Source organism: Tympanuchus pallidicinctus, unplaced genomic scaffold (assembly GCF_026119805.1).
Source record: "Tympanuchus pallidicinctus isolate F22 unplaced genomic scaffold, pur_lepc_1.0 scaffold7, whole genome shotgun sequence".
NCBI classification, from domain to species: Eukaryota; Metazoa; Chordata; class Aves; order Galliformes; family Phasianidae; genus Tympanuchus; species Tympanuchus pallidicinctus.
The window spans coordinates 15,705,006-15,731,041 of NW_026294791.1; the positions used below are offsets into that span (position 1 = coordinate 15,705,006).

Genomic DNA, 26,036 nt, shown 5'->3' on the forward strand with positions numbered 1-26,036 from the left:
AACTGAACAATTTAAACAGATTCAAGGGAATGCTTGCCTCAAGAATATCCTAGATACTATAAACGATCTGAAGGAATCCACCTCTGAGTTAGCGTTTTCTAGAACATTATGGCAGAGGAAAAGCATAAATGGATAAAAGCTTTGGTTTGTTACTTACATTCACCCAAAGCTCTAACCCTAGATACACCTTAGGCATCAGTGATAATTCCACTGAATAATTCCATAAGTTCTTCTGGCTACTAGCTATTACTAGCCATCTTCTCAACAGGAGCAGCTCTTCTATACTCCCTCCTCATCATCTGCTTGTTCCCATGAAGCTTTAACGTGGGCCCAGAAGATTTATTTTTCACCCCAAGCTACTGAAAAACAGATGCCCTGTTGCACAATGCTATCACATGGCATCCAGAACTTCTGGCAGATACGATGACTCTTCAACAGGCTTAGACTATAAAGTTGCTTACAGCATCTACACTCAAATATGTACTTGCTTTTCCTTAAACTACATGCACAATCTTCCCGTACCAAACAAGTGATAAACCTCCAAAGGCAGGGTATTTGAAATTTGCCCATCAGAACAGTCTTCACAGTACTACTGAAATAGCTGCTCTTAACCATTACTCTTGAAGCAGAACATAAGTATTGAGTAGTTACCTCAGACATAAAGATATCAAATATTCTTGTTGCAATTGGTAGTGGAAAAGTTGTAAGAAATATAGTTAAAAACCATGATGATGCATACATAGAAGTGTGGAAACTCTGAGACTGAAAGTGCACATAAAGTTCTGGAAGATGCTCCTGGAGAAAAAGATGAGAAAAAATGTATTTGTTATGGTTTTGCAAGTGGTTTTTATTGTGCAAATGGCTCTGACATATGGGGAAAAATAATTGGCATTTGCCTCAGCCAGCAGTTACATAACACATAACCAGAAGAGATATCACTTGATATGGATGTGAAAGTTTATCAGTATGAAAAACCAAGCAGCAGACATGGCAGTATTACCTGTAGTATTTTTACACTGCATGGCAGAAATGTAAACATTTCCATACCACAAAATTAAGCCTACTTGTTCCTGTCAGCCCAACTTTTCTTTTACTTAAAAAAAAAAAAAAAAAAAAAAAAAAAAAAAATCAGCTGTAAATCGAGTACAAATTTGTAAAAAGACATTTCAGTCTTAAAATTCTCAATGCAAGATTTACAATTCATAAGCATGAAGTACAGCAACACAAGTCCTCGTGACATTGTCAAAGGTTAAAAAATACATTGTACAGACACAGATTTTCTCCTGCAGTTTTGAAATCAGCTATTGTCAAAGAACAGTCTATTATCAAAGACAAGCCTGCTCTTGAACTGCAATTTCCAATTTCATTATTCTCAGTTACTGAAAAGCTTGATAGACTTTGCATATACCTGTATCATGCACTCAAACTGGTACATACAAAGGCCCAGTTCAGCCATGCTTGGTTTGAAGAGTTCTCGTAGTCTGTAATCTTGCATTAATTTAACAAACACACAAAACGCTTCTTCTTCTGGCATCTATATCAAAAATAAAAACAAAAGAAACAAAGACTCAGGAGAAGCATAAGGACAGAATGAATGTCTGGGGAGACAGTGTTTTGCTGTTTCTCTAAACAAGGAATTTATAACCAATGATTACTATTGTAGTTTTCCTTGTATATGCTGGGTCCTATCAAGTGGCTTCTAAACCGAAATGGAGGTCTGTAAACTTCTTACAATATAACCTGGTCTATAAAACTGAATATTAATACAAAGACAACTTTTAAAATATGACACTTGTGAAATCCCAGTTAAACTGAGAGGAGGTTCAGTGTAATAGATTTGGAATGACTCATCAGTAGCTGACATAACATGCCCTAGAGTAACTTGCAAGACTGGGATCCCACCTTAGCTTTAAGAAACAAATGTATTCTCTCACTCAGAAAGTTTGTAGCTTCTTGACAAAACACAGAAACAGAGAATGCTTTCATTTCATATGCAGAATAAAAGACAGCCCTCCACTATTACATTGTAACAAACAGCAATAAAGAATCACCACAAAAATTCCTTCCAAATCATTACCACACATCATGCAATCTAGCAGGGATTTTCAAGGTTCATATATTTCTTCATGTAATGTTTACCTGCATAAGTAGTAATCCAACAATAAAAGCACTTCCTTGACAGTATCCAACTTCACGATCCACCAAAGAATAAGCCTACAAAATAACATCTTTAAGACTCCAAACAATTAAATCCTCATTACTAACAAGAATTTATCTTAGCTCATGCTGTTATTTTGGTAACAACTTTTGTCTTGCTCTTCCAAATCCAAAGCAAACAGACACTCCATACAAAAAATTTGATCAGACGTTTAGTTGCTACCTGCAGCTACACAGAGACATGAACTTTGCTCTCTGTTGGCCTTCAATGCATTAATGGACACCTAAAAAAGCCTGCAGTTCACAGGAATTTGCCAGGTCTCAAAAGATAAGGAGGCTTCCATACCAAACGCACAGGCTTACTACATCTACAGAAGATTTGACAAAAGAAACAGTCTGTTTCAGAACAATTCAGAGCCGTAGCTCTATTTACAGGTGGTTTCCACACACATAGCATGTTTCCATGCATATTTTAGAACTGGAAATTACTACGATTTAGAAAAGTGCTGACTTCTCTGTTGAAGCTACATGACCAAAATTTAAGCTCTAGTAGAATGGGGGCAATACAGTGACATTTTATGGCAATGTTATTTTGTGCTTGTGCACTAACAACTGCACATTATCTTGCACCTACTGTTTTCTTCTCTCACACACAGGCTCACCAACACTTGAAAATGAAATGCTCACTTTGATTTACTATGTTCTCACCTGTCAGTATTGATAATTCACGGCACACTTTTCTCCATTACGCTAACAGCAGCTACTATGTGAAATTGCTTTAATGCAAGTTAAGTAAGCAGATGATTTAAATCTCTTACAAAACCATATTAAATAGGGATACAATATTTGAAAGCTATCTTTGAAATGTCATTTGAAAAGTAGAGTCAGTTTAAAAAACAGGACGCGTGAAATTGACACAACACATTCAGAAGGTAAATTATTTTCTAAACCTTTGTGCTTGCTTACTCTTGTTAATGTGTTTTTAAGAACAGAAATGCTGACTTACCTTCATTACATTAAATAAAACCTCCTGCCCAAGGCTGTCTTTCTCCTTAAAGAAATCATGCTCTGGATACGTTCTAGCAATGTCCCTTCTTATTAGTTTCTCACAAGGAGATGTCATTTTCAAAAGCTCTGAATACTGATCCTTTATTGGCATGCTTTGAGCACTACACAGAAGCTGCCAAACAATTGCTCTGAAATGATGAGGTATCCCTTTTCGAACAAGCTCCTAAAGCACAAAGATACAAAACCATTAACATTTCCTGAAAATAATACATTATGTCACAAACCAGTTATGAAGTTCATGAGGCGTAAGCCTCAACTGCAGCCTGATAGGTAATAAGAATTAATGATTTTATTATTTTTTTTTCCCCTTAAGTAAATAACCATGAAAAAAGCTGAATATTAAAAAAACATTTTCAACAAGAACTCCTCTGGGCCAAAGTAATAGTAATTTTTAATATTTCACAAAACATTATCGAAGAAAGTAATCTTAATTATATTTCTAGTTTTTAAGACGTAAGAAATCATTGCTTAAGAATAACTTGCAAGACAAGTAAACGGCAAAAAAAATTGAAACTAAATGGAGCGCAGACAACCAGAAAGAAGTGCACAAGATTTCTATCAGAAGTCATTTGACACACACGTCACAAAAAGTCTACTTTCTCTCTTGTGCCAGTATTTCAAATTTTTCTTTCATTTAAGGAAATATTTAAATGTGATTTCTGATGCTAGACCAAGAATACATAGTTTACATCAACTGAGCTTCCTTCATTTACCTGAAATTCCCTGAGGAGAAAAAAATAAAAATCAGCTAGTTATTATACAACTCAAACCTTCTCAGATCTATCTGAGATCTATCATTCCAAGTATGTTACTTGTCTTTTCAGAACAGACAAGTAAAAAAGAAGTCTTGTTGCTTAATCTGAAAAACTGAGGAGAAAGTATGAGTCAAAGTTAATAGGTTTAGTAGTACTTTCTGCAACTAGGATCCAACTACAAGACTGCCAATTCAAGACAAGAAGGTTCCTTTGTCATTGACAGGTTTGTTTGTTTGTGGTTACTTTTTTTTTTTTTTTTTTTAAGCTTTATGAACTATTATCAAATACTGTCTCCTGCAGGTCAGTTTATTTTATTTTGCTGGTATTTATTCTGAGGTCAGAATCATCTTCTATTCTACTCCTATTTGTCCAAGTACTTACCCTACTACTCCAAATATTAAGATAGCACTAATACTAACTAATCTTTTGAACTTCCACAGACACTCCTGCTTCAAATCATTTGTTAAGCCTGAACTCTACTGCAGGAGTTTTGCAGCACTATCTGCAGCTTTCCAACATCCTAAAGATCATCAGCTTTTTCCAGAACCTTCCTAGTAATGTCACCGCAACTGTTTGTTCAGATATGAATGTGACATTGAGTTATTTCCCAAAAGATGTCCAACTCCAAACCAACAAGCCTAAGACAGCTTTCCACTTTTATCTCTAGCTATTATGTCAACAACGCACTACCAGACTGCAGTTCAGTCACCTAAAGCCTCAAAAACTCTAAAAGCATAAACAAATGATTAGTTAGTAGTTCCTTGCATTATCATGCACTTGCTCAATCAAAATAACAAGGTTAATTCCACCAACACTCTTAGAGGAACACAGAAAAGTGGAAATTGCATCATCTTTCAGTTTCTCTTCAGAAACAGGAAGAGTTCAGAGAGGATCAAGGCACATGGACAGATCATATCACATACAAGGAAAGCATAGACACACATGACTAACGCTTCAGAAACTTGCCAAGTATCCAGTAATTTAAGACTAGCTTTCATAGCCAATACGAAATGAAATTTGGGCTGCTAAAATCATAACTACTGGCACAACCAACAACGAAGTATGGATGTTCAAGTATTCCAAAGTTTAGCTTGATTTTTGACAAACAAGCAAAAAAAACTCCCACATACCTGAGAATTATTTCACCATCGAAAAACCTCTCTAAAAGTACACTTAACCGACTAACTTTCAATAAATATTTATTCTCCAAACAACTCTTGACCAGCATGACACTTTATTTGCAAAGCCTACATGCAAGCAGTTCAGAAAGTGAATTCTATCCAATCTGATCTATTTATTACCAATCTGCTTCTCTTTGTCAGGTTCACGGGTCTTCTTTTCACAGCTTTTTGGGAACACTCTTCCAGAAACTGTTTTCCCTATGCAAGCATAGAGCCTTGAATTCATTTTCATCCCTTGTTTCCACTCTCAGGTCATGTTCTCTCTCCACAACTGCTTCACATAAAAAACACTTTGCTTTAGCCCATCGTTCTGCCTTCCCACAATCTATTCACAGACATGAACTTCAAACTATTCAAAAGACCCTGAAATTTGTATTCTGCACATAAAACTACAGACTAAAGCTAATAAAGAACCAAAACAGAATAGGCTGCCCACAAATAAAAATCCTACACTTCCAGTACTTTCTACCTCTGAAACGTGAATGTTAAATGCTCTAAACATTTTTTAATTTAAATATAAATTATTGTTGAATTCTGTTCCTGCACATGTCCACAATTTAGACTGGACATATACAGCCCAAAATTTCTCTAACCTTCTAAAACAGTTTAGAAACTGTTCTCTTCCACTTGATGTTATTCCTGGAGTCAGCAAATTTGGCCTGAACAATTGAACTAAATTTGTATCAGATCCTTATAAAATAGAATGATTTGCTCCTCTAATAAGAATGCTTTTAAACAGACGGTGTTCAGTAGGGGGAAAAAAGATATCACAGCATCCAGCTACAATATGATCTTAAGCAGGTTTTCAGTAACTCCACTTTGAAAATACCAAGTATGCGATTAAAGGGAATCTCTCATAATCAGACAGAAAGCTTTGGTATTCATGATATGCACCTGGTTTTCAATGAGTCCTTCGCCAGACAAAACTGAAGTATAACAACAGTTACATAAGAAGCACTAGGGCTTCAGGATTGAAATAGATACAATTAGAAGCTTCTCTTACTTGCTTATCTTAAAAATTGAGCCAAAAAGCTATCAAGATACAAATTCATCCTACAAACGTGTCCAACTACCTTAACTTGCTTTTCTTTCTTTTTCCGTACATCTTCCCATTCATTCACAATTCTCCCCCACAGGATCCACGAGTCTTCTTCAAGATGGCTGAGATTGCTAGAAGCTGATGAACTAGATACAAGAGAAGATCCACTATTTCTTCTTGACCCATTTACCGATCGCAAGGATTTGCTATCTGTTTCTAGGAGCCTGCAAAGAAACCACACACAGACACACAAAAACAACAAGAAACTACACGTTCTTATCGTGCTATTGCCACACTACTGTTTTTGTTTTCTTTTTTACAAATCTGTGCTTCCAACATCATTGCAAAGAAGGAGCACAGAGTGCCATCGGTACAGTTTTTCCAACATCCATCTGTAATAAATTTAAGTAGATCTGCTCCTTGTTACTATTTATAATCACTCAAGTATTTCTGCAGCCAGAATAGCAGATTACATTGCAACCTTTTAAGGAACAAACACAAGCATCACATTGTGCATAAATATCAGAATTGAGATTTTAATCAGTGTCTTACAACCTCCTGAACTAGATCTTAATAAAGTCAGGGAAAGTATAGAAGCACCACAAATCAAACTTCTTCCACACATTTACCAATTGGAGATTAGCAGCTGAACACAGAAGATCAGCAGGTTTTGAGGCAAGAGGGTTTGACCTTACCAGGAACACACACACACACACAAAAAAAAAAAAAAAAAAAAAAAAGGGGCTTTCATGCATTGAGTTGACAGAAAGAACACAAGCAAACAAGTTAAACGTTCTCAACAATCAATGAATGTCAGAGGTACTGGAAAAGACAGTAATTTTAAAGAAAAGTTGTCAAAAATCTCCCCATTAACACAATACACATTGATAATGTAAATACAGACACATAATAATGTAAGTTACAGTTCTGTAATGCCTGACTTATGCTGACAACTGTTCAATATGGTGTTTTTATAAATGGATGAGAAAAAAAACCTCAGTTCTAGCAAATGGGAATTGGGTAACAAAAGCTAATGGATGGATAAAGCCCAGCACTTGGATATGAGAACTGGGATTATCAGGCAGTGAGATTTATGTTCAGTAATTTTTCACACACTTGCACAAAATCTAAAAGCCTGGCAACATTTTAGCAACGTTGTATTAAGTTTTAAGTACATATTAGATCATCACCCTTTTACACAAGTCTTAGAGCACCTGCAGTTTAAGCTCCCAGCTAAGAGATACTTACATTAGCTTTCCCAGTGCCCAGCTTTCACCTATTGTTTTTTGATGTTTAGAAATCCTAATACCAACGCACAATGAAAACTTAGCTCAAAATTCCTTCTATTAGTGTGTCAGCGTCAAAAGAGCAAAGTAATTATTGATGAAAAATGAGCACAGAAAAAATACCACAGTTATAAAAACACGATGATTATAAAAGGCTCTGACTGGTTAATTACCACAGCTTTTTTATGTAAGTTTCACTAGATTTCAGTAGGTTGACCTTACCTGGATAAATCCATTGTCCTTGGATTTGAAAATGAGAAGTTCTTTACAAAGTAAGTAGTATGCAAGTTCCGTGTTGTTCAACAACTGATCTCCTTCACCTAAAACTTTATAAATGATTTACTAATGCCAAACAGTTACAACAGGACTCTGGACTGAGCTAACTCATTATTTTGAGGAGACTTCCAGTAGGACTGCATTACAGAATGCTTCATACATTCATAGCCTGATACAGTTCGAGTTTTTTCAGTTCCCAGCCTGCTTAAATAATTCACATTGTTCTTGTTCATGTTGAAGTCAAGAACATAAATTAAACCTTTACAAATACCCAGCACCAGCTATTGTTCCCTGCATTCAGTGTACAATTCCTTCTCACTGTGTTAAAATGCAGATTCAAACTTTCAAAACTACCGTGCACCCTCCATGATAAGAGCACCGCATTTTAATTTACTTCAAGTATTGGGTCTCACAAGGAAAGAACATTTGGTGTGAGATATCTGACAGGACAACCTCTAATCACAATTCATACACAAAAGTAAATGTGGGAATGAACAACAAATCTGTCTTAAAAAAATAAATATATTGATCAAATGAAAACAGATAAGTTAACCTAAATTGTACTAAATCAAGAATGCAAACCTGAAGAATAAAACCTAACAAGCCCAAGCTAACATGCTTTGAAAAAGCAAACTAACTTCACTCCAGGGCTTAATATAACTACTCTGGACGAACAAATCTTACGCCCTAACAAAGATAAGCAGTCCAAAGAACAGATACTGCATAAATGAGACCCTTGGTCATAAACAGAACAGAAAGCTTCAGATTAAATGCAAATTAGCTTTCTTAGAAGCACTCTATTTATGTTATACCTCCTTTTTTTCTTCTTTTGATACATTTTAAATGGCTACTAGCACAGCACAAATCACAGTACACCTTCAAATGAAAGATAACCCCATAAACCATAAGGAAAAGAGGACGACGTGGTTTAAAAGCTGACCTCCATTCTCAGTCATGAACTAGACAGCTACAATTTCCTTGGAAGTTACTTTACTATCAGGCAGCAGAATCAGAACATTAAGAGAAGACATGCCTGGAGACAGCTGGCATCACTACCTCTTCTCAGTTACAGGAGCGTACAAAGAAATTCAGGACAAACAAGAATGACTGATTAGGGATTTCTCTTTCATGAGATTAAGTCATTGCATACCTGTCACTGTTAGCATAACTGCAGCAAGCATCTATTATTCCTTGCAAATAAAAGATGCTTGAACACTGCTCTATCTGTAAAAATACGCCTCCAGCCATAACACTGAATAGGCTGCAAAGCCTCTTTTATTAGCTGTACCTGTATGAAATAGCCTGAGCTGCAGGCTAAATTACAGAATACAAACTGAAGAATTCTGCTCAAACCCTTAAACTGAATAGCAGAACAGCAACTTCTACTTTTCTAGAATTTCCAACAGAAAATCCTGCTCCATGTACATCATCACAGATAAACGGATAACACGCTAAAAGGCTACATGTGAGCAGGTTACACTGTGGAAATCGAGAAGGAAAAGAAGGGAACTGTGAGGTACTTCACATTTCAAAAAGCCTATAAAAATACCATCTTTATCTAAGGATGGGAGGAAGTTACACAATTCTCATTGCTATGATATTCCATTTCAGTTGGGATACTGAATATCGTGCAACTCCAATGCAAATTTCTAGAATAAGCAGCAGTTATGAGCACTTCTTTAAACCAGAAAGCCAACTATTTTGAACATTCTACAAAAACAAATTCTTCAAGAATGCACATCTCTACAACATTAATTCTTAACCTTGAAATTAAGGTGTTGTGCCATGAACAGCAACCTCCTTTAACAGTCTCAGTGTTGAAGCTACAATAACCCAATTCAATCTTATCACTATAGTCAAGACCGAGAAGTTTTGCATTTACCTGTTCTGCTCCTCAAGTTTAGCCAGTAATTCTAGGTCGTCTGGACTCAGCTGTGCTGGCGAGGATGGTGATAATGCAGGTGTAGACAGAGTGGTAGAGGAGGATGTAGTGTGTAAAGAGGCAGATGGACTTGCCACCTGACTGGCCATCTGACTGACAGTGTGTGATACAGTGTTCTTCACCCATGAGAGAGTAGAGCTCAGCTTGCCTGCAACCTTGTCTGTCGCCACCTGTGATGACAAGAAGAGGCTACAACAGCTGTGGGGTTTTGTTTTTTCACCTTTTCAATCAACTACTTCCACTGAACAGGGAAAAGATACAATATGCATAAACTGACATTGGGATTGTTTATTTCTGCAGAAGACCCAAAGCTGTCAGAAGCAATAAAAGCTGCAATGATAGAAATTCAGTATTACAGAAGAAATAACATGCAACTATATTGCTAATACACTAGAAAAATACAGAGGAATTTGTTCAACAGAACTGGTTTCTGCAGTACAGAAATACCACAGCTCAGTTCAGACTTCCCACTACAGAAAAAAAAAATCCACTATTTAAAATGTATTGAGAATTGAGAAGATAATAACAGCATAGGACACGCAGAAGGACAGATAAGGAAGCAGTCAACTACTTCATAACTGACAGAGAAGCAGCAGGAATGTATCAGTGTAAATCCTAAGCTTCGCTGATTGCTGTTCGAATATAACAGAAATCCTCTACAGTGTGAGGAAGAGGAACAGATGCACCACAATCCTGATTTACACCAAAGTACAGGAGTCCTTAGCATCTGCCAGCATGTAGAAAAAAGTTAAATTCTGTATGCTTAATATTGTCTCTGGAAAGCATAAACGCAGCAGCCACGCATACGTAAACAAAGAAAAGTTGCTCACTTTCAGAAGGCCTCCAGTAGGCAGGGATCTCCAGCAAGATGCCCCCACCTCCAGCTCACTGCCAGCCCTTAAATGAGGTCTGGGAAGGACTGGATCCTGGCTCCACCCCTTCCAGTCACCCAGGTGCATCGCATGCAGCTGAGCTCCTCCGGGTTGCCCTGCCTTCCACCAGGTGCTCAGCCACTGTTTCAAGCTGTGACTTAACATTTCTGCTACAGGCCCCCCCAAAAAGCACCTGAAATGTTCCACTTGGTTCCTGCACCACTTAGGTTTTCCTATGCAAATGCATAGGAAACATGCATAGGAAATGCAATACTGTCCTTGCCAGTATTACAATACTTAAAAAAAACCATAAATTTTTAAAGCTCACCTTGGAGATGCACTTTCAAAACTAAGGTTTCAACACCACTTTTTATAACATATACGGTAGAGATTTCAGACTCAAATTTCATATATTCATTAATATTTCAGCTTATTGCTATTGAAGCGCAAATTATTCATGTTTCATTTTAAGTAACAGATTTATAATACAGACAACACACGTACGTCACTTGCTAAGAGGACTGAGTATTTTCTCAAAGGTTTCTTACTGCTTCAAACATGACAAGCAACACAACTACTCCAAAAGTAAACATTGGCAGAAACAGGAACAATCTTAAGAATACAGCAAACAACTGCCAAAAGTCACACTTCTGTTTTGAGCAGATATCCACATATAAACATTAGAAAAGCACTGATTTAGAGTTGCACCCTGTGACGCAAACAGGGAGAAGTAAGGATACAAATGGATTAAATACTACAAAGCAAAGTAATTAAGACAAGGTGCGAAAATAAATCCAAGCTGAGTACAGCTTATGCAAGACTCACACTCTGAGTTCAGAGATCTGAAGTGGATGAGGAGGTAGGAAAAAAACCTAGAATTTACTTAGCAGCAGATCACAGCGCATTAAAAAGCCATGTAAAAGTCTGTAGGAATGGATTAGGTGAAGAATACTAAGAGAAGGTACAGTCAAAACTGTGCAAGACAGCAGTTAAATCAGCATTTTTCAGATGCTGAATTTCAAGTTAAATGTGAAAAGCAGAAAAGATAACCCACTACACCTGGGATGCACACCAAATCTAGAGAACCATTCAGCTGACCAAACCATTACTGATCATCATTATTTCTGCATGAGCAAAACCACAGCCTCAATCAACTCCGAGAACACGTTTGCTTCCCCCAAAAGGTCTCCCTTCAGAGCCTGCAGATTAATCGCACTTCAAACTCAGCTCCCAGCCCGCACCCAGGAACCCCACCAAACCACGTGGCTGGTACAGATTTTTGAGCACAGCACACAGGCTCTTGTTCATTGCTAGCTAAAATGCACACCTAATGGTGGAACTGCACTGAAAAATAGTGTCACTGTGCCGCTGTCGTTTCCATAGAAACAAACAGGAGGCATTACTTTCAGAGCAATCTATATACATGTTTCTGCAGACACTGAGTTTGACCTCTGCATTCCCTGAAAGAAACATGTATTAAAGCTATGGGTGTCTCACTTATCAGAAATGCTGTTTCAACTATTGTTGTTGTACGACAAAGTAAAACTAACTGCAAGCCTCAAGAAATACTAACGTTTTAATGTCCACTTTGTACATTTCATGTGCTCTCTACCCTTTCTTCTCTTCCTAAGGAAACAGAAGTAGTTCTCATACTACTCTGTATATAAAGAGAAAGTCTAACACAATTATGGTCGAAGAACATACATAGTTTTCAAGCAAGCTGTATAGCATTCCACAAACCCAGATCCTGCTTGCTTCAAGAAGTTAATAACATTCTAATACCGGAATAACAAACTGAACCGACTCAGTGAAGGACACAGAAGCAGCAGCTGGTGAATCACCCCATTTTCATGCCTCCTGACAAGCTAAAATCCTAGTTTAGGCCTCAAACATGGTTTCACTACAGGCTTCATCAGCATCTTCTATACTCCCAGTTCTTTCATTCAATTCAGATCAAGACTGAGAAGAATGCTGGTTTGCTCACATATTCTTGATTTTTCTCATATTATCACCTACCAATAGTCAGTAATATCACAGCTTGCACCTCAATCACCAACTTCCCAAGTCTTTTCAGTGGGACAAGTCCACTAATAAGTGGAAAAAAATGCAAGAAAGATCAACAAAGCAAAGATCATCCTTAGTGCCAGCGAGACACCAAAAACATTACATAAAACCCCCAAGTCTTATGATGATTGGTATGTACTTTATCACAGAATTTTAACTTGCATCCATCATTTTGTCTTTAAAAATATCTAGCAATTCTTTGTCCAAGTGTCTAAGAAATACTTGCTGAAGCTGGAGCCAAACCCTGGAAGTTCAATCACTAATATGTTCCAAGGCAAAATAAAAACTACAATAACATCGAGAAACATAACTGCTCTGCTTAATGAAATTTAGCTCTGCTGTTTCAGAGAACAGTGAAGTTGGAAATTCTTTCACCATGTCTGAAAGTAGTCTTTAACTAGTCTGCCATTCAAACTACATCTAAGCCAAGCAGCTCAGAGATGTACAGCTAAGTTCTTACATACATCACTTTACACAGTGATGTGGAAAACAACACTTTCCAAATGTTTGGTTGTGACTAGCTACTAGTTTTTAAATGACATAGCTACCATTTTTAAATGACATACAATAGTTTTTCCTCTCTTAAAGGTAACAGTAAGCTCGTCCCATAACATCCTGCTAGTTACAAGTGCACTGCCAAATTCTGATAGCAGCAACCCACTAGTAAAAGACAAGCTCCATCTGACAGACTGAAGAAACCGTATTTAAAAAACAAAACCAACCCACACCAGCATTAATACAGCATATAATACTGGTGAATCAGAGATCTGTGTCATTGCAATATTAATATTTTCCAAAATTTAAAAAAAAAAAAAAAATCAAGAATGTTTTATGATGTCATCAAGCAAGCATTTGATACTACACTACAGAGACAGACAAAATTTGTTCAGACAAAAAAATAACACTGGATAGCAGCTTTTGGCTGTTTCTCAAGTCAGGAACCAATACAAGCAGATTAAGTGTCCACAGTCGCTCTTTAAGCCAACATCTTCATTTTAGTCCAAAAGCCCAACCCTGGTACTGTACTTCAACCCCAAATACACAGTAACTGCCTCAACCCAACTTGGAAGGGTTAGTTTTACAGAAAACTAGCAAGCAAAGTTGACAGTTAATACAGCCTGTAGTAACAGCCGCTGCAGTGTCTCTCTCAACGTGACCAAAAGGCATTCATGCTCTTCACCGCTCAAATCAGAACAGGTATTTCCTAGGCTCTCCCCAGAACACTCCTTCCCAGGTAACTCAATAGTTTCCAGAGCTCTGAGGCTGTTAAACAAGTGAACAGCAATCAAGGATAAGCCAGACTTCACTCAATCACTTCCGCCTCTACCTTGTGGGCACGCAGCTTTTGCTAAGCATACATGTAAACAACAGGAATACCTCCCTGCGGAACGTGAGCTGAGCAAAGCTAAGTCCCCCTCCATTATGACTAAGCCACCGTCAGATGCCAACCCCCAGTTGTTCCGACCGCCACGTGCGGCAGAAGGACAAGACGCTCTTTAACCAAAGGCATTTAAGCAGATGACTACAATGAAGACAGTATGCCCCATTTAAATTAACCAAAAATTTACCAACAGATGATGTTGGTTTTCACAAGGTAAATAAGACACTGGGCTTTAATTCAGCATGCCATCTAAGAACACCATCACATAGTTAAAACCTCAGAGGATTTATTTTAAAAATCAAAATTATAAACTTAATGTATTGACTGTTTGCTTTTATATTTAAGTACACATCTTTATTATTAAAAAATTGGAAAAAATACTGAATTCAGAGTATAAAATGAAGGTAAGAAAAGAAGTTGTTCGAGCAAAGAACCACCAGGATTTTTTTCTTTTACATGACTGTTTATGAGAACACTGAATTAGCAAGATAAACAGCCCTGCTTTTTCAAAATCTACTTGAAGGGACTTCACTTCCCTCTTTTTTCCATTTTTCAAATACTTCTCCCTCAGTCTTATCCAAAGAAGCAGCTGACACTAACTATTTAAGCACTTCACTTTCCTCCACCCCTTCTCCTGACAACTTTGAAAAGCTTCTCCCACATCCTCCTCTTCACAAACTTCATTTCACCTATTCCATTCAGCATCTCCTGCTTACTTTCTCAAAACCCATCAGACAAGCCTACAGAAGAAAAACATACAGAAGGCAACGAAAAAAGACACACAAAGAATCCAATCCACTGACCTCTAGCTCAGGAAGTGCCTGAATCTCAGCCTCTCAGAGGAGATCTGAGGAGGAGGCAGATTCTTGTTTTCAGTTGTTCTTCTGCAAACATCTGCTACTCTCAGAGGCACTACTGGGCTGGCTGGACCTCAAGGATACTCACCACAGCTGTCCTCATCCCAGCTTAATCAAATTCAGGCAATGCTGATTCATAATAGCTAGTGTTTTCCGCTTGATCCTGTCCCCCTTTCATCATCCTCTATTTCCTTTCCTAACCCTTACATGAAATTGCACTTAGCTATCTCAAAATATCCTTAAATACTGATGTGTGTATGTAAATGCAGAGCTGTATAACCATGACCAGAAGCAGAAACTGGGGGCTAGAAAGGAAAATAAATAGATACATTTAAGCAAAATATCCACCATTAAAAGAAACAGAGTCCAATTACCTTATCTTTTAGCCACCAAGTGAATAAAAAAAAATGTTGGGAGAAAAGAGAAGTTTTCTGACAAACATTTTCAGAGATAAGTAAAACACACTAAATGCTGCCAGATCCCCTCTGCACAGATGTGACTCCTTCCTTCACCTCCTGTAGGCCACCTGTTACAAAAAACTGTCCCAGGACAATATGAGAATGTTTTAAAATTTGCTGTTCATTTCAGCTCATACTGACAATTCCAAACACCACACCAACCTCATGCAAATTGCTCTCTGACCACCAACACAGGAAATAAGCAGAAATTCCGTGTGACTACAGAACACCTTTGGATACCGAAGACGAAATGAACCCTAAATAGCCACAACACCATCGTCGACTTCTTGTCCTTATTACACAACCAAGTCAGTGCAGATGCAGCACGAGGTGTCACTAAGACAGACCTCTGAAGCACCCTTTGAAAACTCCTTCTCAACAACCACACACCCAAACGCTTCGGCTTAAAAATACCTCCGTAAAAACCCCGACTGAGAAAAATCTCCCTTCATAGATATACCCCCACGAGCGCACCGCAGACCAAAGGCGAGCACTCCTCCTTCTCGCCACCCAGCGCCGCCAGCCCCGCGCAGTCACGCTCTCCCCACTCGCACCGCAGCGCCCACCTTCCCGCCCAGCCGGGCCGAGGCACACGGATCCCGCGGCCCCCGGTCCGGCCGCCCTCCGCGGCGCGCACGCCGCAGCGGGGAGAACCCGGCTCCGAGCGACTCGGGCCGCGCCGCCCAACCCGACGCTCCGGGACGGACGGCGCGGCCGGGCCGCCGCACCCCGCCTAGGCCCCGTCGCGCCCCGCCCCCGGCCCCGGCCCCTCAGCGGCAAGGGCGCCCCGCCCGGGCCTCACCTTGGAAGCGTCGCCCGCGACGGAGAGGCGCGAGCATCGGCGCGCCCCGTAGCCCGCCGCCGACCTCCGCCGAGCCGCCCGCCGATCCACCTCCCGCCCCCCCGCCGGCCCGCCTCCCCGCCGACCCGGCAGCCGGGCCACGTCCCGCGAGCACCGCGCAGGCGCAGTCGGCGCGCAGCCGCCGCGAGGGGCAGCCCTGCAGCGCCGGGCCCGGCCCGCCGGGACCTCTTTCTCGCGCCGCCGTGAGCGCGGGTGTGGCCGGCTCGGACTCCCCGCGCGTGGCCGCCGATAACGGGCCGCTCTACTTTCGGCGGCCGGGAGCCTGGCCCGACGGCCGGGGTGGCCGCGTGTCTCTGGCCTCGCCGCCTCCGTTCGTTCGCCGCGAAGCCGGGTCCGCCGAGCCCTCCCCGCAGCTCCGCGCCACCCCAGCACCGCGGCGGCGAAACGCGACGCGGGTTGGCCCTCACCTCGTCCCGGCTCTTTCAGCCGCCGGCTCCCGCGTGCCGCCCGCCACGCGACGCGCCGCCTCGCACCGCGCGGCGCTGCCGCCCGCCCCTCGCGCGAGGCGGTGACGGCCGGTGCCCGCTCCGTCTCAGCGTCTCCCGGTGTCGATATAGCGCCCGCCCGGCAGCCGCCACCGTACCGCCTGCACCGTACCGCTCCCGGCGACGTTGTGCGGCCGCAGGCCTCGGCCCGACCCTAGCGGCGCTGCAGGCCAGGGGCAGCTCCAGCGCGAGTCCGCCTGCCGCCGCGTTCGCGCAGAGAGGCGCGAGCAGTTCCAGGCTGAAGCCCGCCGGGGTCCTCGGTAGTTAGAACTCTCCTGAAAGCTTAAAACAGAAACGAAGAACTCTGCCAGCAGACGCGCGTGCTGCTCCGTGGAACGACAATATTGGGGACCGGGCGGGTAGCGGGCTTCAGAAGGCGCGGCTCTGCACCCCGAGCTCACCGAAGCACCGCGAACAGCGCGGACTGAGAAAACACACGCACACGCTCCTCCTGCTGCTATTGAAAGTTACCTGCAAAAATTACTTCATCGCAATATCAAAAATCGGAGCTTATACCTCAAAGAGTTCGGAGCCCTTCCGAACCGCAGCCACGGCTCCAGCCGGCATCACGACTGGCAGCACGAGGCCTCGAATTTGTGAGGGAGGGGCGGGGCGTGGGAGCTCGGCGGCCCTTAGCAAGGAAAGCGCCGAGCTTCCGCAGCTGGAGGGGAGCGCGCCGCTTTCTGTCCTACCGGGGGGAGCTTGCTTGCTTGCTTGCTTGCTTCCTTCCTTAATTCCTTCCTTCCTTCCTTCCTTCCTTCCTGCCTCCTTCCTTCTTTCATCCATCCGACAGCTGTAACGCGCTCTTGGTTTCTTCGACCAAATACCAGCAGCTCTATTTTAGCAATAGCGTTGAATTGGGTTTTGGTCAGCTTACCATTCTAGTTATTTACTGATTGGTCAACCGCGACAACGTTCCCTAGGAAAAAAAGTGAATAAAATACTTAATATGATAAAGATCTTTAATACCAAAACCATTGTTTTTCATCCCGTGCTGCCGCGCGCCCCGTGCCGGCACCTGCCGAGGCAGGCGGTAGGGAACCGCGGGGCGGCGCTACGCCGGGTGCCGCAGAGGGGCGGCAGGCGGTGGCTTTTCCCGCGCACGTCACACCTCCGGAGCTCAGAGGAGCGCTCCCGCCCTCGCACCCCGTCCCAGGCAGCGGCGCGGTGCGAGCGCCCCTCCGGGCCGGCAGAGGGCGCGCGCCGGGCTCACAGGAAGGGCGTGCGGCGGCGCCCCGCCTCGCTGGGCAGGCTAGGACCCGCGGCTGCGCAGTGGGAGCGGCCTTTTCCCCCCTGCAGTCGTTGCAGTTGTCGTGCGGAGCGGGCCCCGGCCTAGGCCTAGACCGGACAGTACCTGGCACGATGGTCAGTACCGGCCCGTACGGGACCCTCGCGCATAGGAGTGCTCTGCCCTCCGCTCCGCGCCCGCCGCGCGACTCCGCTCGTCCGGATGGAGCCCGATTAACCCGAGCCCGCCGCCGGCCGCTGAGGCTCTGGCGTGGCAATGGCCGCCCGCGGCACCGGGGCTGCGCCGCGAGGCGGATCGGGGCGGCTCCGGCGGAGCCCTGCGGTGGTCCTCCGGCACGGTTCGGCTCGTCCCCTCCGTCTCCTTCCCCCGCAGCCCCTCGCGGCTCACCCTTTGGCCGCGGCCGGCACGGTGCCGGGTCGAGACCGGGCCTCGGGCGGGTGGCGGCGAGCGGGAGCCGCGGGCGGGCGAGCGGCAGCTGGGGCCGGGCCCGCTGGGGTCGTGGCTGGGGAGCGGGCGGCTGACAGGCCGGCCTCGTCCTGCCGCGGGGAGCTGCCCTGAGAGCAGCGGGCGTGGGGGGCGTCTGAGTCGGGGCGGTGCTAGGACGGCTCGTGTTTTTGGTTGGGGGAGTCGGGGTGAAATGGCCGAGCGACTGCTCTGTGGGAGTGACTGGCAGTGAGTAGTCGTGGCAGCCTATGCAGAAAACGTGTCATTAGTAGATAAAATTTTTCTTTCTCTCTTGAAAACGTGAAGTCATGGGCAGAAAAGTTTGTGTTAAGGGTAAAAATCCTGCTTTCTCTTCCTTAAGATGGTTTTAATCTCGTTGTGTAAGAAAACCTGTCATTTTATTCCTGGTCCACTACAGTTTTATTAATAATGATTCATTTAGTTTGGATGGATTTGGCTTATGTGGTTCCAGGTCAGTAACATCTTATTTTTCTTATTCAAGGGGTTTGTGAAAGTTGTCAAGAATAAGGCCTACTTCAAGAGATACCAAGTAAAATTCAGGAGAAGGAGAGGTATGGCTCAACTCCCTGTATTGCTGAATTACATTATATTGACAAATATTGTTACTTCTTTCTAAAATGTTTTCCACACTGTAACTGTTGTTTTTCAGAGGGAAAAACGGATTACTATGCTCGCAAGCGTTTGGTAATTCAGGATAAAAACAAGTACAACACCCCAAAGTATAGAATGATTGTGCGTGTTACTAACAGAGACATCATTTGCCAGGTAAGTTCTGTGGTGCTTGCCACTTATTTGTCAGCCTCCTGGAAATGAACAGAAAAGGGGGATTGATGGGGCACTTGCTGGTTGTTTTGAAGTCTAAGCAGTTCTTATATTGCTCTGTGGCTTCTTGGAGAACGATCTTTAAGGTTGACACAATGTCAGTAACACACCATAGTCACAATACAGAATAATTTTACTAATGTCAACATTGTAAAACAAGGTTGTGATATGAGATTGTACTCTTCTAAAGATGCTGAAGTATGTTAAAGGTTTTAGGGAAAAACTTTTTTTTATCTTTTCTGCTGTCTTTGAAGAGCTTTGAAAAGAGAGGTGTTTTTTTTTGTTTGCTTGAAAACTGCTGTGTGACCTGTCAGCTCACTTCTGTTATGTAGTATCTGAAGGTGCCCTGGCCTTCAGGACTTCTTACTGTGATATTGGATCATGTGAAGCTGATAGGCCTTAAGATCGTTTCACTGAGATTAAAGGAGACTGATAAATAAGAGTAGTAAGCACCTTTTTGTGGTATGCAGTTGTATGTTGCATCACATAATGCAGTTTCTTACTGTGATTCATTTTCCTGGTTCATTTCCAGAACGTTCTATCATAATACACATTGGTAAGGTTGAAGGTAGAAAGTTTTCTTGTTGTTTCTTTCTTCATTAAATAGTTTTATCTATGGAGAATAGTAAAGAGTGCCGTTTTTAATCAGCTCAGACTAAACTGTATGACCTTGATGAGCTTGCTTTATCTCTGAAATTCAAAACAAAAAGTGGTGGCAGGTATCATCTGACCAGTTGTGCCTTTCCAGAGGTGGAAACTCCAGAGAGAGAGGAGCAACTTCTAGAGGCAGAGGAGGTGTGGAAGTCAAAGGGAGACGGTTCTGATACTATTGCTGTCTCACAGGAGACCCCTGAGATTACAAGGATCTTATATCTTAATGCAGTCACTTCGTAATGAAGTGTCCTCACAAACACTCATATTTTTGCATTTTTCGGAGATGAGTAGTGTTCTGTGTTATTTGAGAACTACGTGCAGAAAGTAGGACAGAATCCATCTACATACGTAAAAATTCTTTGAAGTGTTGCTTTTGTTGGCGGTTTCCTGGTCTCTCGTTTTATATGAAGACATAAATAAAAGTGGTTGCCATCATTTACTTTCTCAAAGCCAAATATGGATTTGAATACTTCAGTACTTGAGGAGTTAATTACGCCATAAGAAATTTCTGAAAAGAAAAATGAAACAGAGCTCCTTGAGCTCTCAAGAAAAGCAGTTTGCTGGACATTTCTATACAAAGTTCCTATTGGCTTAAGTAGATATCAAAGAAGTGGTAAACTGAGCCCACGGTTACAGTGAGAAAACTAATGGTTGTTTTGTGTTGTTTTGTGTTGTGTTTTTTTTTTTACTGTTGTCAGATTGCCTATGCCAGGATTGAAGGCGACATGATTGTCTGTGCTGCGTATGCCCATGAGCTGCCAAAATATGGTGTGAAGGTTGGCCTGACCAATTATGCAGCAGCGTACTGTACAGGTCTGCTGTTGGCACGCAGGGTAGGTATCTGTCAAATTGTCTAGAAGGAGTTGCTCTGTTTTTCTTAAAAACAGGAAAGCTAGCTCACTGTCTTAAGTGGTATTGGAAGTATAGATCTAGATTCTGTGGGCTTGTCTGAATGCTAACTTGTACTCTTTACCATATAGATTTGATGGCCTCTTGTGACTGTCAAATCACAAAGAGAAGTATGACAACATGCAGTTTCAACTCTGGCAGCCCACTTTTAAGTCTCTGCACTTAAGTTTGGTGGAGGGAGGGAGTCAGGACAAAAATGTAAGAAATGTACCTTCAATAAGAATTTAAATACATGTAAGCTGTATTCATCCATTTTCCTATGAGCTTGTGGATAGGTCTGAAGATTATTAGTGTACCTGTTGGACCAGGAGATTGCAATTGACATGACTGTTATATTTCAGTGGTTATTATAAGCGTTAATACTAGTATGGAATGTGTAATTTTTGTAAAAAAAAAAATCATTGAAAGTATGAAGATTCCATTGCAACTTTTGTATTTTAATTTTGTGACTCTCCATTTTGGCTTTAAATGGGCAGAAGATCAGAAGTGTTGCTATTGTTTTGGCTTTTATTTTTCCCCGCAGCTTCTGAATAAATTTGGTCTTGATAAGATCTATGAAGGCCAAGTGGAAGTGACTGGAGATGAATACAATGTGGAAAGTGTGGATGGAAAGCCTGGTGCTTTCACATGTTACCTTGATGCAGGTCTTGCCAGAACTACTACTGGAAACAAAGTTTTTGGTGCTCTGAAGGGCGCAGTGGATGGTGGTCTGTCCATCCCTCACAGGTAATCATCTCTGGAAAAACTACTTTGGAGTTACCTGAGACAATTCTGTGTGTGACAGCCTACTTGTAGTGTCATTTTTATGCTGAGATAGCTATTTTTATAACCTGGTAATGATTAATTTAGCGTACGTTCTGGAATATTTTTTTGTTTAGTTGGGCTTTTTTTACTCCAAGTTGCAATTCTAGTAGTGCTGCAATGACTCTTGTGACTACTAAGAGATGCTGTTAAATTTTTAGAAGCCAAGGAACCACTTCACTGCTTTCACTTAAAACCATCCGGTGTTTGAATGCACTTCAGTAAATATTCCTTAGTTTTCCTGTTGTTTCAAGACTTCAGCAAATTGCATGTAGGTGTTAATTTTGCTGTGTGTACATATGAGATCCAGAAACAAAAAAAAAAAGCCATTTGAGGTTTGGTCATTTTTGTCAGAGGTAACACGTGACGGAATCAAGATTTTTGGCACTAGCAGTGTCACTGCACTTGCCTGCTTCTTTCAGACAGCAAAGAAGGGAAAAAACATCTGATCTCTGTTGTGGATTTTTGTATTCTCTCTTGCTGTCCTGGAGTTGTGTCATCTTGTTCGTGTTTTTGTTTTGTCTTTTTGTATGTTTTTACTAATTCTTCATTTGTTTCTAACCTGGCTGCTGTGTGATGATACCCCAATGACTGACCACTCTAATAGGTCCATGGTGTGTAAATGATGGACTGCATAGTTTCAAGACGGGACTGATGGCAGCTGAGATGAACTTTAAATCTTCTGTTTCATTTTTTTTTCTTTATATTCATTTTCTTTATCTTTCCATTTTTAATTAGTGTCCTATTTCTCAGTTACCTATAGCAGAATATGAGCTCAGTCGTTTCTTTGTGGAACCTGCCTTTGAATCAGAGTGTTTGAGGAATATGTGTTACTCAGCATTTAACTGCTCTTTCACAGTACCAAACGCTTCCCTGGTTACGACTCAGAAAGTAAAGAATTCAATGCGGAGGTTCACCGCAAGCACATTATGGGCCAAAACGTGGCAGATTATATGCGTTACCTGATGGAGGAGGATGAAGATGCTTACAAAAAACAGTTCTCCCAGTACATAAAGAACAATATTACACCTGATGGGGTAAGATTTATCTGTCTAGTTCTTGTCCTTTAGTAGCTATGTAGATCTTCATGTACAGGGTTTTCTCTAATAATGCAATTAAGCTCACTATGTAAAATAGTAATGTGATTATATTGTATGTTCCCCAGACAAGCAAAAATGTGTCTGTTTTTTTTTTCCATTATTGAGGGCTCTATAGCATATTGTGGGTTTTTTGAACATGAGGACTTCTTTCCTGCTTTGAAGTTTAATATCCTGCTTATTTAGACTGCATCCTAAAACAGACCATATATTTTTTCTGATAGAGAAATTAACACTTAAGTTTCTGTGCATGGCTACACACTTGTTCCTAATCCTGCACTGCAGCTGTGATTTCTGAGGATCTGCCTTCTGTCAAATCAGTTTTGCAACGTGTGACCTTGCTGGTAGCTGTAGGCTCCAGGCAAATACAGAAAATGCCAACCTAGTTCTGTTGCGGAACTCACCATCTTGAGAAATACACCTGCTGTTATATGTCTTACGGCAGCATGACTGGGAAATCTTAAATATACCACAGAAAACACTAGAGGATTGGTAAAATTACCATGGTCCTTTTTTAACTTCTTTCAGATAACTTGTCTGCTGTTTGGTTTCTGTTATCAGTGGCTCTGAAGTTTGGAACATTTTTATGTTGATTTTATGGGTTGTAAAAAAACAAGTAACATTTTACTGTAAACACAACTTTGTATACATTGCTAAACAAGCAGTCATTCAGAGAAGATTTTGCTATTAAATGTCTTATTGTCTTAATTAGTCATCAGCAAAGATACTGAAACTGGGGAGAAAGGAGGCAGAATAGGTCCTCTGGTAGCTTCAGCTGTTGATCTATGTGACTGGACAGATCGGTTTTCCTGTTTACATGTTAAAGAATTATTTCTGCATACTGGCCTGCTTCCCCAAGGTCTGTATGTTATAGTACTGTATCAGCTGTCAGAAATGATGTAAACGTGCTAATTTATTTCTGTGGGTGCCAGCAGACTGCTGCTACTGGGGATGATGCAGGATCTCATGTGATTGGTTAATAGAAGCTGCTTTCACACAACTTTTCTTACTAAGCAGCTTTGTAATGTATACTGGGGTAGAGTCTGACAAGTGGTAAGATTGCATCTGATGAAAAGGTTCATGTAAAATAATGCTGGTTTAAGAACTAAGTTTTCAGAGCACTAAGCTATATAAGGAAAGTAAATTATTTGCTCTTACTCAAGGCAGAAGTGGAATAAGATTCTGTATTGCCTTTCAATTTAAGCGTAAGGAAACTAGACCATAGGAAGTAAGCTCTTCCTCTCCAAGATGCTAGCCTGTGCTTTGGAGACCTGTAGTCTGTAGTTAAGGATAAAAGTAATTCCTCAGTTTTGTATCCAACTTATTTTTAATATTTAAATATTTGTATACTTCTTGTGATGGCCAGGAATTCTAGTAGGTTTTAACAGTGATTCGCATGAAGGAAACCTATTAAAGAGAATAATTGTGAGCTGTTTTGTGATGGTAACTGGTTCTAGTGCCCTCGATGCTGAGAATGTCTTAGTACTTGATACAACCTTGCAATGCACCACTAGAGAACTGTAACAACTTTTCCTTTTTCAAGATGGAAGAAATGTATAAGAAAGCCCATGCTGCTATACGGGACAATCCAGTCCATGAAAAGAAACCCAAGAGAGAAGTCAAGAAAAAGAGGTAAACATGAAGTTTAACTTCTCTGTTGAAGAGATTTTAATTAATGATGGCACTAAGTGGACTGATTTCTATGGCACTCATTTTTAGATGAGATTAAGATACAATGATTTATATATAACTTTGTCAGGAAAGAAAAAGCTTTTAACTGTGACAAAAAAAAAAAACACAAAAAAAAACAACCAACAGCAACAAAGTTGAGCAGTAAAGCATGTCTTTAGCCTGAATAGCTGGAATTCCTTAAGTGTGTATTTTAACACTTGGATGTTTTCAGGGGCAAGGCTACTTCCCTTTAGGAGAGGGCAGGCTGACTTACATGTCAGCACTAAACTACTTCAGTTTTTTCAGAGGAGGCACAGATTTTGGAATGGACGTGATGGTGCCTCGTCCCCTAAGAGCTTACCTCCTGAGAAACTTCTTTGTGGTGCCTTAACTAAAGAACTTGAGAAATAGAGCATGACACGGAAGTGGTTCTAGCACAGAACTCTCAGTCACAGTTTTGATATTTATCAGCTTCCTTCATCGCCACTTTTGCCTCTTTCTTGGTTAATATATTATATTGTGTGTTTACACTGCAGAGTGAACAGTACCAAGATGTCCCTCGCCCAGAAGAAAGACCGTGTTGCTCAGAAGAAGGCTAGCTTCCTCAGGGCCCAGGAGCGTGCAGCTGACAGTTAAGACAACTTCCACAATTTTCTATGAAGCTTTGGAAAAAGTGGCAATAAATTTATTGACTAAGCAACTGTGTAAGACTGGCTTATTAATACAACTTAAATATCAGAATATTTTTTATAATCCACATACTATGGAGCCTTACAGTTTTTTTTCAATACAAACTCATTCAATGAAGGTAAGTGGTAAAGACAGAGCTACCACACTAGAATTATTTCCATGGCAAGGGGAAATAATTTTGATTAATTTATATTGTGACTAGATGGAATTTGTTCCTTTTAACTAGAGGATGACTTAAAAATAAATAATCTTTACAGGCACTTGACAATTCTGTACAATTTCAGTGTACATAATGCTATGAGAGATGTATATGTATCTTAAGGAAAACAAACCTCCACTGCAGATAGCCTTAAGCTTTTAGGAACATGAATAGTAGTGCTTCCCAGACTGAAAATGAGTATAGCTGATAGCAGTACACATTGACATATTGAACATTCCTCCACAAAGTGAAATAAGTACTTAAAGGTTCTGGCTGCTATTGAAGCAGGTACTATCTTAAGATTAAATATTTTCTATTACTTAGGGATTAGACAAGAGAACTTACTCTGAAGTTGAATATGTTTGCTTAATTATGGAGGTTATAGCTTGCCTTATTCTACAGCTGTCTGTGAAACTGAGATACTGAAATTGCTTGCATGCTTTCACCAAGTAGGATACACTGATGAACTCTTTGCTTTACAATACTGATGACAGGAAGTCTACCTATTGGAAAAAAAAATAGGAAGCCTCTTATTAATTGGAAACAAAAGTATACATATATATTTTTTCAGTTACAGCTCCAGCTTGGTGCAACACCAATAAAAATAGAGGTTCTGTACAGTAAACTGCACTATTACATGTTTTCTAGTTTTTCCAAGAAGCTGTTCAAAATGCCCACTGGTACTTTGGGTTCAGTAATTTTTTTTGCCCCAAACCTTGTAGCAATTAGTCGTGTTTCCACCAAGAATATCCTGCTTTAGATTACAGTGCATTGCTAGTTATAAAAACTAAATTAG

General features: G+C 41.1%; 2 protein-coding genes and 1 non-coding gene across 12 annotated transcripts in view; 2 read left to right on the top strand and 1 right to left on the bottom strand.

Annotated features, from left to right (window-relative positions):
- The window catches only part of EVI5 (ecotropic viral integration site 5), a 64,216-nt gene extending 47,970 nt beyond the window's left edge, over positions 1 to 16,246 (bottom strand). For 2 of the 10 annotated variants that reach the window (XM_052666531.1, XM_052666529.1), the window contains exons 1-7: positions 10,535 to 10,900; positions 9,645 to 9,874; positions 6,235 to 6,424; positions 3,164 to 3,388; positions 2,140 to 2,214; positions 1,409 to 1,534; positions 652 to 795 (exon numbers count right to left, since the gene is read on the bottom strand). In XM_052666531.1, the coding sequence (XP_052522491.1) occupies positions 652 to 795; positions 1,409 to 1,534; positions 2,140 to 2,214; positions 3,164 to 3,388; positions 6,235 to 6,424; positions 9,645 to 9,874; positions 10,535 to 10,741 (1,197 nt within the window). In that variant the 5' untranslated portion in view covers positions 10,742 to 10,900. Of the gene's footprint in view, positions 1 to 651; positions 796 to 1,408; positions 1,535 to 2,139; positions 2,215 to 3,163; positions 3,389 to 5,281; positions 5,399 to 6,234; positions 6,425 to 7,708; positions 7,813 to 9,644; positions 9,875 to 10,534; positions 10,912 to 15,902; positions 15,994 to 16,138 lie in introns of those variants that run through there. The other 8 variants (XM_052666532.1, XM_052666533.1, XM_052666530.1 and 5 more) reach the window with 8 other exon arrangements.
- A 1,654-nt stretch (positions 16,247 to 17,900) lies between these two features.
- RPL5 (ribosomal protein L5) lies at positions 17,901 to 25,051 on the top strand. The gene is made up of 8 exons (XM_052666554.1): positions 17,901 to 18,048; positions 18,879 to 18,948; positions 19,047 to 19,162; positions 20,572 to 20,706; positions 21,306 to 21,508; positions 22,443 to 22,620; positions 24,224 to 24,312; positions 24,888 to 25,051. The coding sequence occupies exons 1-8, from the start codon at positions 18,046 to 18,048 to the stop codon at positions 24,985 to 24,987; spliced, it is 894 nt and encodes a 297-aa protein (XP_052522514.1). The 5' UTR covers positions 17,901 to 18,045; the 3' UTR covers positions 24,988 to 25,051.
- On the top strand, positions 22,152 to 22,245 carry LOC128072866 (small nucleolar RNA SNORD21). The gene has a single exon (XR_008202473.1). It is a non-coding gene; the product is annotated as a small nucleolar RNA SNORD21 (small nucleolar RNA).
- Positions 25,052 to 26,036: the final 985 nt, after the last annotated feature.

Bases quoted from the DNA above. Each gene is read 5' to 3' on its own strand.
- RPL5 (XM_052666554.1), top strand. The intron at 18,949-19,046 runs GTATGGCTCAAC...GTTGTTTTTCAG, and splicing joins AAAATTCAGGAGAAGGAGAG to AGGGAAAAACGGATTACTAT. The intron at 24,313-24,887 runs GTAAACATGAAG...TTTACACTGCAG, and splicing joins AGAGAAGTCAAGAAAAAGAG to AGTGAACAGTACCAAGATGT.